The following is a 12815-nucleotide window of genomic DNA, read 5'->3' on the forward strand; positions in this document are numbered from 1 at the left end:
CCAGCGCTTTTCATCCAAGCCACTGGTAAAATTGTGGACTGGTACAAGGCCCAGGCCAGACCCGCAGTATCAGGACTCGTCCCCTCTCTCACCTTGGCGGAAGCTGGAGTCGATCGAACGGCGCTCGCCCAGGAAGCCATTGGATACCGGGCGGCAGCTCAGGTCAATGAGCTGGTGGAGACGGAGCTTCCGACAATAGATGGAAGCGGCTTCAGGCTCCAGGGCTATGAGGAGCTGCTCGGGGTCCTCGGGGGACACCAAGCCCGCCTGCAAGAAGACGGGAAGGGAAGGAAGCGTTAGTGCAGACAAGTTGGAGTAAAATCCATGAGGCCGGACTTCATCTACAAAAGCCCACGGTGGCAGCAATCGCGGTGCCAGGTAACAACAGAGTAAAGAGGCAAGCTACATTTTTTTTTTTGGTGACGCAATTGGGGTCAAGTGACTTGCCCAGGGTCACACAGCCAGTAAGTGTTAAGTGTCTGAGGCCGGATTTGAACTCAGGTCCTCCTGACTCCAGGGTCAGTGCTTTATCCACTGCGCTATCTAGCTGCCCCAATTTTATATATGTATTTATTTTTGCGGAGCAATGAGGGTTAAGTGACTTGCCCAGGATCACACAGCTAGTAAGTGTCAAGTGTCTGAGGCCGATTTTGAACTCAGGTCCTCCTGAATCCAGGGCTGGTGCCTTATCCACTGCGCCACCTAGCTGACCCAGCAAGCTGCATTAAGGACTGTTATGTTAATAACGAAATAGGACCCACACCTATTTAATAGGTCGGAGTTATAGGTAACACTTTAAAGTTTGCAGAATGCCTTATGTATTATCTGCTTTGATCTCTCTTCTTTCTGAGCCAAATGATGAAGCATCGAACCACAGAGAAAACCAGACAGGAAAACAGTCATCCTTGGCCAATCATTAGCTTCCAGGCCCTCCTCTTCCCCGCCCCTCCCCTCAGGGTTGGGCTTGGTATTTAAACCTTCTTTCAGTAAGACCAACTAACTGATGGATAGAGTCTGACAACACTCTGTACCCAGATGTTCTCCCTTCTGGGGTAGCATCAGTCCCCCCTTTCCTCTGCCTAGTGCCTGCCTTCCCTACTGTCTCTCCTGGGTTCTGTTCCCACAATGCCCTGCTCTGGAGATGTTTGATAATGCAGAGAGAAGAGTCTTCGAATGTCAGAGCTGGAAAGGGTCAACCTCCTGGATTCAAATCCAGCCTCAGACACTCCCTAGCTGTGCAATGCCAGGCAAGTCGCTCAACCCTGTTTGCCTCAGTTTCTTCATCTGTAAAATGAGCTGGAGAAGGAAATGGCAAACCAGTAAGGATCCTTGCCAAGAAAACCCCAAATGGGGTCACAAGTCAGACACGACTGAAAAATGACTGAGGTCAGCCTCTCCATTTTACAGAGGAAGTTGGGCCCTCAAGAGGGAAAAAGATTGGCTGAGGTCGTACTGACAGTGTTTGGGAAAGTGGGCATTCCAGGTCGGGAGTCTTGTCTCAGACTGAGCATGACCACACGGCAAATTAAGAGCCAGAACTGGAATGTTTTAGGGTTGGGCTGGGGTCTCTCACAGCCTTCGCTGGTGCTGAGAGGGTGTCTCATCTTCTCCATTCGGGTCTTCAAGGCCACATCTTCCCTGTTGTCCGAAGGGCTTCCTGAGGGCAGGCATGTCTCACCCTCATTAGACCAGGGGCCGTCTGCCTGGATGGCTACCTGCCATTTTGCCCTTCCTCTTCCTTCTCCCCAGCAGCCTGCTCTCCACCCCTGGCTCTCTTGGTTCCAAGGGAAAAGCATTTGCCTTCCCTTTTACCAGTCCTCTGAATCACTTCCTGATGAGGTGCTCACTCCTTAATATCTTTTCTTTTCTTCTCTTTCTTTTCTTTCTTTTCTTTCTTTCTTTCTTTCTTTCTTTCTTTCTTTCTTTCTTTCTTTCTTTCTTTCTTTCTTTCTTTCTTTCTTTCTTTCTTTCTTTCTTTCTTTCTTTCTTTCTTTCTTTCTTTCTTTCTTTCTTTCTTTGTAAGGCAATTGGGGTTAAGTGACTTGCCCAGGGTCACACAGCTAGTAAGTGTCAAGCGTCTGAGGCTGGATTTGAACTCAGGTCCTTCTGAATCCAGGGCCAGTGCTCTATCCACTGTGCCACCTAGCTGCCCCCCACTCCTTACTATCACGCTGCCCCCCACCCCACCCCACCCATCCAGCTCCTTTTCCATTTCCCCCCATTAGATTATAAACTCTTTGAGGGGAGCAACTGTCTCGTTTGTATGACCTTAGCACTTATCACAATGCCAGGGATGGCACAGTCAGTACTTGATAAGTGTTTGTTCTGTCTGTTTGCCTAACATCACCTATCACATCTGTCTCTCATTTGTCATCTATCCAATCTAGCATCTATCATTCAATCATCTCTCACTCTCCCTCTGTCTTTTTAAGTCAGAGGCTGTCCCTCCCTCTTTCCAATCAGGGCAGGGGCTGTGTCTCCTCAGAATGGAGGTTCTCTGATAGCAGACATGGCCTCTTCCGTCCGAATACATGAAAATCCCTTGAAGAGAGGAACGCTATCTCTGCCAACAAATTGGGGGCCTTCCAGGGGCAGGGGGCATGTCTCCTTGGCTGTGCCAAGGCAGGGGGATGGCAGCAGAAGCCTGCTCCTGGGACTTCCAGCAGAAAGATCCCTGAACTTCCAACGTTTCAGGGAATGTTCCAGGCTCTGAGGGATCCCCTGAATGCTGTTTGGGGTGGGGAGCAGGGGGCGGCTAGCTCTGATTAGATCTTCAGCACACTTTCCTCCTGCGGTCCTGGCTCTTTCTGAGCCGGGGCTTCCTCGGAACAATGTGGGAGGAAAAGCCACAGAGGGGCTGAGTCTGCGAGCGTTGGGCTGGGAGGAGGGCGGGGGTGTTTGTTCTGGCCTGGCTACAGGCGATGTTCTCATCCCTTGGATGGGCCCCGCAGCACAGGCTCTGGGGGAGTCCTGAGCCCAGGCCCTGGGCCTCTCCTCTGGCAGAAGCCTTAACCCTGTGTGGCTCCTATCCTGCTTTCCCATCATTGCACAGTCAGATCCGGCCCCTGCCCTGGTCACTAAGGACTTTTGTCTCTAGACAGATGCCCTGGGGGGCAGTCCCAGCCATGCCAGCCTCCCAGGGCAGGCCTGGCACCCGCACCTCTTGTTTTCTGAGCTCAGCGCTCCCCTGCAGGCCGTTTCCCTGGCCTAGAAGGCCTTCCTCCCTGACCTCCACCTCTTGGAGTCCCTAGCTCCTTCCCAACCTCAGCTTAAACACCAGGGAGCCTGCCTGGATCCTCCCCAGTGGCTAAAGACCTCTACCTTCAAATGGGCCCATTTAGGGCTCAGGACGGGTTGTATTTCCCTTTGTATATCTTGTTTCCCATTAGTATGACGGAAGGTTCTCGAAGGCAAGGACTGACTGTATCACTAGGGCCTAGCTCAATGCCTGGCATCCAGTGGGTGCTTAATAAAGGCCTGCTGATGGACTATGGTGTAGTAGAAAACATATTGGCTCTGGAGCCAAAGGGCTTGGGTTCGAATCTCTGTTCAGATGCTCACTACCTGTATATCATTGGCCAAGTCACTTAAACTTATCTGAGCCTCAGTTTCTCCGTTTGAAAAATGAAAATGTTGGATTTGATGGTCTCTGAGGTCTCTGTCGATGACCATCCTCGAGGGATCAGCCCAAACCCTTCCTGACCCTGCTGCTCTCCTTGGCATGGGTCCCTGTTGGGAAAATGATGTCCCCAGGGTTATTTGGCCTCCCATGGGCTGTATGCCCAGGATCCTCTCGTCTAGAGTCTGAGCTAGGGGGGACTAAGCCACCTGTAAGCCCTCTGCCATTTGTCTGCTTCTGCTTCCCCAAGAGTGCCCTCTCTCTGAGATGACCCCCACCCATTCTTCTTCTTTTTTTTTTTGCAGGGCAATGGGGGTTAAGTGACTTGCCCAGGGTCACACAGCTAGTAAGTGTCAAGTGTCTGAGGCTGGATGTGAACTCAGGTTCTCCTGAATCCAGGGCTGGTGCTCTATCCACGGCGCCACCTAGCTCCTCCCCTCCCATTCTTTATGCATTCTGCAGGTATGTCGCTATTTGCAGGTTGTACCCCCTATCAGATTGTGAGCTCCTGGAAGGCAGGGCAGTGCTCAGCCCAGTGCCCGGCACACAGTAGGTGCTTAATAAATGCCTGTTGACTAGGGATGACCAGCCTACTGCTGTGTCCCTCATGAGTCTATAGATTTTGATTTGGGTCCTCAGCCTGCATAGAACACTAATTTTTTTTTAATTTAAAAAAAAATTGTTGGTTTTTTTTTTTTTTTGGTTGGACAATGAGGGTTAAGCGACTTGTCCAAGGTCACACAGTTAGTAAGTGTCAAGTGTCTGAGGCTGGATTTGAACTCAGGTACTCCTGAATCCAGGGCCAGTGCTCTATCCACTGCATCACCTAACTGTTCCCATATAACACTATTAACACTATTTTGGCCCTAGGGCCTGGGTTCCAATCTTTCCTCTCTAACTTAGTGCCTGGGATATCCTGGGAAAGTCATTTTTCTTCTCGTCTTCAGTTTCCTCCTTTGTCAAATGGAGATTCCAGTCTAAAAACTCTCTAAGGTCGCTTCCAGCCCTAAGTCCTAGGTATTCATTCGGTCAATCAATAAATGTTTATTAAGCACCTACTATGTGCCAAGCATTAGGGTTAGGATTGGAACTCAGGCCCTCCCAAGGCTGTTTTGTCTCCAGATTGGGCGGAACCTGTTGGGACCTGTCACTCACCAGGTAGGCAGCTTCCCTCATGAACTGCTTGGCCGGCTGCTTCCAGATGGCAGGGACAGTGAGTACCCAGCGGATGGCATTCCTCTCTGGCAGTGATGGGCACTGTTCCCTGAGCTCCTGGATTTCAGCCGCAGTGTTTGGAGGAGGGAGGGAAGGAGGAGGGGGATCAGAATCATAGCGCACAGAACAGAGTTCGTTTAGGTCAGCCCTTTCGTTTTACAGATGGGGAAACTGAGGGCAGGGGGAAGGGACTTGCTCAAGGACACCCTGGTTGTGAGAGGCAGAGTTGGAATTCAAAGCCAGGCTCCAGGATTCTGGCTCCGGCCCATCTGTGATGTCTCTAGTTTAGCCTTCCGTCCCACCCCTATTTTCCAACAGAAGACCCAAGCTCACATTCCCAGCAGTGGAAAACACAGTCAGATGGCAGGGAGGAGTCTGTGCTTGGTTGGGAAAACTACAGGTCATGTTTCTGTAGCTCTTACTCCTGTGCAGGCCCCAGGCATGATTTGGACAGTGTTGGGGTGTGTGTGTGATTGCCCATCTCTGGTGCAAATGAAGAGCCCTGGATAATAGCAGCCGCCTCTCAGGGTTGCAGTGAGGATCGATGAGATCGCACACATACCGTGTTCTGCAAACCTCCCATCAAACCTGTGAGATAGCTGCTAGTATCTCCATTTTACACACTGGGGAACTGAAGTTAGGTGACTTGCTCAGGGTCACACAGCTAGTAAGTGGAAGACTGGTCCTAAAAAGGGGAGGCAGGGAGTCCAGTGAATTATGTGACTGAAGAAGACCCACAGGGTCAGAGGACCAAAGGGAGTCCTCCCAATGTCAGGAAGCAGGATTTGAACCCATGTCTGAGGCCTCTGAATTATGCTCCATGTCTGAAGTTCCTTAGAGACATTCATCTTATTCTTTCAGCCCCTCCTCCCGATATATCCATCTCTGTCTGGGCTGATGTCTGGAGACAGGGGAATGGGCGAGATGACCTCTGGAGGCCCGGCCACCACTGGAGGCCTGGCCACCGCCTTAACGCGGGCTGGCGTCAGAGGACGCACTGGTCTTGGTCTTGGTCAGGTGGGAGAAGGGCCCAGTCGGATCTCCTTCCCTCCACCCCTCAAGGACCCAAGGGGATGGTCACCTGCACAGCGTGCTTCTTAAAGAACCGCAGAGCGTGGGCGAACACCTCCAGGGCGGGCATCTTCTTCCCATTCACAGCCTCTAGCTCTGTCTTCATGGTGAGGTCCTAAGGGTGGGCAGTGAAGCAGTGTCAGGGGAGGGGGTGGAGGTGGGTGTGACCCTGACCCCTCTCCCCACCCTGCAGAGCGCACCCCACCCCAACTCTACCCTCAGCCCCGCCCTTCATTTCTGAGCCCCGCCTCCATTTTTCAGAGGTAGCCTGGTTCCATTGCTCCAACCCCCTCCCACCCCTGGGGTTCTCCCTCCCTGCTCCATTCCCTCACCCTGACTCCCGCCTCACGCAGCCTCTCCCCTTATACCTCAGGCCCCACCTCCCACCCTCTCCTCCCAACTCACACTGGCACTGTGGATCTTCATCTTGAACTTCTCAAAGTACAGCCAGTCCCGGGCCTCCTCTGGGTCCAAGTCATGGTAGTAGTCCCTGGCCGTGTAGCCGAAGCTATGGAAGGCGCCCTCCGGGGTCAGCAGCAGGCTGGTCGGCGTCTTCTGGTGGGCCACGCCTGGGTCCCCGCCCTCCCACTTCCTGGGGTGGGATGGAGTCCAGTCAGTTTGGCCAGCTCTGGCTCTGAGGCCATCTGTCCTGGTCTCATCTGCGATTTTATCGACCTTCCTCTGCCTCTCTCCAGTCCTCTCCCTATCTCTGTCTCTCCCAGTCTCCTGCATTAACTGTGTTTTTGTTTTTTTCTATTTCTCTGTCCAATTCAATTGAGGCAGCTGGGCTGGGGGTGGGGGTCAGGATGGGGACAGGGACAGGGAGATCGGCAGAAACTGGGTGGAGCCATTCTGACATCAGTGTCATCAGAGAATCCATCCCTGGCACCCACCGGGTGGGGGCTGGCCCCAAGACACAGTCCTGAGTTGTTCATCTTTGAGGGAGGAAGCCAGGCCCCCTCAAACGTCAGCGCCCTGGACTGAAGCCCTGCTGCCCCAGCTCTGAGGATTCCTTTTTCTCTCCATCTGTTTCACCATTTCTTTCGGACTTTCTCTCTCCCTCTCATTCTCACACATTATGCTTTCTCTTCATGAGACTCCTTCCATAGACCTACCGTGACACCTGCCTTTGACGGTCTCTTTTGACTTTTGTCTCTTTGGGGCCTCTCTGCTTGGGCCTCTGGTACATCTCAAATAAAGCACGTCTACAACAGAACCCATCCAGTCCTTCCTTTATAAGCTTTTCTTGACATCAGGGTCTTTGGGACAGTACCTTGGTACAGTTGGAGGGATGAACTTGGTGTCAGGAAGACCTGGGTTGCAAACCTGCTCAGAAGGGTTCTGAGACTTGCCCGTGGTCCTATAGCTGATAAGTGTTGGAGCTGGGATCCAAACCCTGGTTTGTAAGTCTAGAACCCTTTCCAGATTCCTAAGTCTAGAACCCTTTCCAGATTCCTGAGTCTAGGACCCTTTCCCTTGTCCGTTGTGGCTTCTAATATACAATATGTGATCTCTCTCTCTCTCTCTCTCTCTCTCTCTCGCTCGCTCTCTCGCTCTCGCTCTCTCGCTCTCGCTCTCTCGCTCTTTCTGTGTCTCTCTGTCTCTTTCCCCTCTTCCCATAATGCCCATAGATTTGTCTATCTATCTGCCTATCTGTCCATCTATTCATCTATCTCTCCCTCTCTCCACATATCTATTGATCCACCTACCTATCTATCCATCCCTCTTTTTCTCTCTGACTCTCTGTCTTTTTTCCCCTCCCCTTTCTATCTCTTTTTCTTCCTATATACTTATTGATCAATCTACCCATCCACCTGTCTACATATCCATCCATTTATTCATCTCTCTCTCCTCTTCTCTACATATGCCTATTGATCCATCTATTTACCTATCCAGTCCATCCATCCAACCGCCCAACCATCCATCCATCTCTCTTTTTCTGATTCTATGCCTCTCCCTGTTTGTTTGTCTCTGTCTTTCTTTCTCATCCCACATCCTTTACAAATCGAACTACTGGATCTTATGCTGAAATACCAAGGCCAAGGTTTAAGTTCACCTATGATCCTAAATGTGTGACCCTAGTCAAGTCACTTGACCTCTTAATACCTGAGTCTAAATTGCAGAGGGATTTTGCTGAAGAGGCTATTTCCTTAGCAGGAGCTCCATACACCAATAAAACAACAGGCTTTTCCCCTAGCATATATAATGACAGCTACCATTTCTATAGTTTTGTGAGGTTGGCCAAGCACTTTCTACACATTATCTTCTTTGATCCTCACAATAAATCTGGGAGACAGATGCTGTGATTATTCCCATTTTACAGGTGAGGAAACTGAGGCCCAGAGCTATTAAATGACTTGCCCTGGGTCATGCAGGTAGTAAATATCCAGGGTGGGATTTGAACCCTGGTATTTCTGACCTATTTGCCATGCCACTATCTGTCTTACCCACTGTTCCTGGCCCTAAGCTGGGCACGAGGTGGGAACTTAGAGAGTGCTTGATTCATTGTACTATGTGGGGTAGAAGGGATTGAGGGTGGAAAAGTGTGTGTGGGGGGAATCACCAGGCAGAAACAGCTCCCTCCAGCTGTGAGGTGGGAGGAGCCAAAGGGAGAGACAATGAGAGATGGCTGGGCTAACATCTGGATCTGAGGCAGCAGGCAAGAGGAAGGAAACGGGACAGGGAAGTGACCCCAGCTTGGGGTCAGTGTGTATGTGAGCGAGTGTTGGGGGTGGGGAAAGGTTGGGAACAATGAATTTACAGGGAAGGGAGGGAGAGGGAAGGAGGGTGGGGGGTGTGTGTGGGCTTTGGGGTCCTGGCTCATTGAGCGGGGTTTGTGTCGAGGCTGGAAGAGGAGGAAATACAATCTCTCAAGTTCAAGGTCACCAGATCCACCCTTGGCACCTGGAGGATGCAGAAGGAGACTCGTCTACACAGCTTAGAAACCTGGATTATTCAGCCAATAACTCTGGGCCCTCAGGTTCAGGATCACTTCCTTCAGCCCCCAGCTCTTCTCTGAGTCTTCTCTTCTGCATGGGAGGAGACCCCTACCCCTGCCAAGGTCCTGCTTCCCTCCCCTATCTCACCTTGCTGTGTACACGATCAGAGGACATCTAGTCTAACTCCCTCCTTTTACAGACCAGGAAACTGAGGCCCAAGGAGGTCAGCTGACTCGCCCAAAGTCATACAGGTAAGTGATGTTCAGAGGTGGGATTTAAACTTGGGCCCTGATTCTAAAGCCATCACTTTCCCCACTATCCTATCAATGGAGAGATGTGAAAATATTTATCTGGTATTTATCATCTATTACTTATAAGGGCAGTCTTTCTTTTCCTTTTTCATCTTATTTTATTTGGAACTTTAGAAATAAAACAAGCATTCCATAACATAGAATAGAAAAAAAGATGATTGTACATGTACAACTTGCTATTTCTTTTAAATATAGAATAAAGTTATCATGTAACTTCCTTTTCCTTTCCTTTTCTTCTTCCCTCCCCCTGCCCCCAGTGCTACCATTAAAGGAAGGAGGCTGAACTCCATTTTCTTCCAAGGGCTGTTTTTCTCAGGCTGGGATTACAGTTGTTTTCCTCAGTGTCCTAGCATGAGGGAACCGGCTTGTGATTTGGTCTCTCTTGACCTCTTCCCAGCTGGGGCTCCTGGCCCTAATGTTTGGGTTGGGGATGAGTCTTCTTCCCCCAATCACTCCCAACCCTGGGCCACTTGATGAGTTTATGGTTGATTCTAGGCACCACCCCCCGTTATGATCCAGCCAGGCTACCGAGGGATCACCTTCCTTGTTTGTGCCATCTGAGTCATTCCTAACCTCACCCCTGGCCCTAGGGTTCCCTTACCTCATCATGTGAATGGACTCAGGGTCGTTGGTGAAACTGAAGGCATAGCCGCTAGAGGTTGTGCCAAAATCAATGGCCACCACCACGGAGAATGGAGCAGGCCGAGGGGCTCGAGCCTCGCTCCTCTGGAAAGACATGATTAATTAGAATGGGGCAAATACAAAGAGAACTTTTACCTCCCACACCCTAACCCTCCCCTCCTCCTTTCCTCTACAATGAATCAATCCCAGGCGTTCATCGATCTATGCATCCATGCCTCTATCCATCCATGCATCCATCCTTGCATCCATCCTTGTATCCATCCATGCATCCATTCTTGCATCCATCCTTGTATCCACTCATCCATGCATCCACCCATCCATGCATCCATCCATGCACCCATGCACCCATGCATGCAGGGTCTGGTTATCGAGAGAGAGACCAATATCATCAATTTGTTAATTATTTTTATTTATTTATTTTTAGCGAGGCAATTGGGGTTAAGTGACTTGCCCAGGGTCACACAGCTAGTAAGTGTTAAGTGTCTGAGGCTGGATTTGAACTCAGGTCCTCCTGACTCCAGGGCTGGTGCTCTATCCACTGCGCCACCTAGCTGCCCCAATTTGTTAATTATTAATTAGCCTAATTAATACATTGATTACTAATCACCCAGAAATAATAGTTCCTGCCCTCAAGGAGCTTACATTCCAATGGGGAAGACATCATGGAAAAAAATTATACCTACAAGACACATCCAGTCAAATGAAAACCTCAGGGAGAAGGCTCTGGCATTGAAGGACGGACTGACCAGCAATGGCCTCTTGCAGAAGGTGGGCTCTGAGCTGAGAGGCCCCCATCCTGTGGGCTTACCTGAGCCTGAGCCCTTTCTCTCTTCCCACTCCCCACCATCCAGGGCCACTTACCGGGGACTGAGAAGGGGTGAGTGGAGCAATGCTACAGCTGTCCTGCATTCTTGGAGAGCTTGGAGGGGTGAGCAAGGGGGACTGATCCCCATTTGTACCTGGAATGAGGGAGAAAATGTCAGTCATACCTTGTCCCAGGTTCACCTCGTGGGCATTAGAGACAGAGGGAAGAGACATGTTCAGGAACCTCTAGTCTGATGGAGGAGGTGAAGCCCTTGCTTCCACCAAAGAAATAAACAAACATTTATTAAATGCTTACTGCATGCCAGTCACTGTGCTAAGGAGTGGAGGAACAAAGAAAAGCGGAAACACACCTGTCCTCACTTCAATTCAGGAGAAGATAATAGGTAAACAACAATATACATGCATGGTACATACAATGTAAATGGGAGGCGACTGATCGCCGAGGGGAAGCAATAGCATTGAGGAGGGCCAGGAAAGGCTTCTTGCAGATACTTGAAGGAAGCTGGGAGGTAGCAATGAGGAGGAAGAGGGTTCTAGGAATGGGGGAACAACCACTGAAGAGGTATCCGGAGCTGTTTGATCACAGAAAATATGGAGGGAAGGAAGATATAAGAAGACCAGGGAGGTTGGAAATGGGGCCAGGTTATGATGAACTTTAAAAGTCAAATAGGGGCAGCTAGATGGTGTAGTGGATAGAGCAGAGGCCCTGGAGTCAGGAGGACCTGAGTTCAATTCCTGCCTCAGACACTTAACACGTACTAGCTGTGTGACCCTGGGCAAGTCACTTAACCCCAATCACCTCACTAAAAACAAAACAAAACAAAACAAAAGTCAAATAGAGGGACAGCTAGATGATGCAATGGATAGAGCACCGGTCCTGGATTCAGGAGGACTTGAGTTCAAATCCGGCCTCAGACACTTAACACTTACTAGCTGTGTGACCCTGGGCAAGTCATTTAACCCCAATTGCCCTGAAAAAAATAAAATAAAATAAAAGTCAAATAGAAAATGTGATATTTGATCCTGGAGGTGATTGGGAGCCACTGAGGTTTGTTGAGTAGGGGAGTGACCTGCTCAGACATGCATTTTAAGAATGGTCACTTTGGCAGCTGAATAAAGAAGGCACCAGATTGGGGAGAGACTCGAGGTGGGCAGACCCATCAGCAGCTACTGCCATAAACCAGGCACGAGATGATGAGGGCATCGACCAGGGTGACAACTAGGTCAAGGAGAGAATGGGGCATATGCAAGAGATGTTGTGAAGATAGAAATAACTGAACTTGGTGACAGATCAGATATTGAGGATGGGAAGGGTAAGAGAAAGTGAGGAGACTATGGGGGGGCTCCTCCTTTGATTGGGGGACAGACCCTGCCTTCAAGGAGTCTGAGTCTGCCAGATGGGACCAAAAAGACCCATCCATTTAGATGCAAGCATAAGGGCAGCTAGGTGGCGCAGTGGATAGTGCACTGGCCCTGGAGTCAGGAGTACCTGAGTTCAAATCCGGCCTTAGACACTTAACACTTACTAGCTGTGTGACCCTGGGCAAGTCACTTAACCCCAATTGCCTCAGTAAATATATATATATATGTGTGTGTGTGTATATATATGTATATATATATATGTGTGTATGTATATATATATATACTGCTAACTGTGAAGGATTCTTTGATACTCATTGAGAGGGTCCCCTAAAGGAAGAAAGAGCCAAGATGGGGGAGGAAAGGCAGCGACTTGCCTGAGCTCTCCCCAGGACCCTCCAAATACCTTCCAATAATGCCATAAGACAATTCCTGGAGTAGCAGAACCCACAAAAGGACAGAGTGAAATACTTTTCCAGCCAAAGACAACTTAGAAGGTCAGCAGGAAAGGCCTGTTGTACCAGGGTAAGTCCAGGGCAGGCCTAGCCCCGGGCCCAGCAAACCAGGAGCAGGCCTTGGGAACCTCTGAATCAGCAGTCGCAGCAACTGCTTACCACAGATGGTAAGGGGGTAAAAAAATTGGCCAGGAGATTACAGGGGCCTTTTTGCTAATATTGAGACAGGACTCTGTTGTTTTGCCTGTGGTGGTCCCAGGAGGTGGGAAGAGCACAAACACACCAGAAATGGCAGCCTCAGTAGATCTGGACTCTGTTCTGCTCTGTTCAAGGGCAGAAAAGCAGGCCTGTGGTTGCTTACAGACCAGAGCACAGGCCA

The 12815-nt window shown here is 50.1% G+C and overlaps 1 protein-coding gene across 1 annotated transcript in view; it reads right to left on the minus strand.

Annotated features, from left to right (window-relative positions):
• Window positions 1–12815, minus strand: part of HSPA12B (heat shock protein family A (Hsp70) member 12B) — a 42976-nt gene that overhangs the window by 13481 nt on the left and 16680 nt on the right. The window contains exons 3-8 of the mRNA XM_043990208.1: window positions 10659–10756; window positions 9757–9881; window positions 6311–6497; window positions 5916–6020; window positions 4775–4891; window positions 93–267 (exon numbers count right to left, since the gene is read on the minus strand). Of these exons, the coding sequence (XP_043846143.1) occupies window positions 93–267; window positions 4775–4891; window positions 5916–6020; window positions 6311–6497; window positions 9757–9881; window positions 10659–10756 (807 nt within the window). The remainder of the gene's footprint in view (window positions 1–92; window positions 268–4774; window positions 4892–5915; window positions 6021–6310; window positions 6498–9756; window positions 9882–10658; window positions 10757–12815) is intronic.

The sequence above is a fragment of the Dromiciops gliroides genome, chromosome 2, assembly GCF_019393635.1.
Source record: "Dromiciops gliroides isolate mDroGli1 chromosome 2, mDroGli1.pri, whole genome shotgun sequence".
NCBI lineage: Eukaryota > Metazoa > Chordata > Mammalia > Microbiotheria > Microbiotheriidae > Dromiciops > Dromiciops gliroides.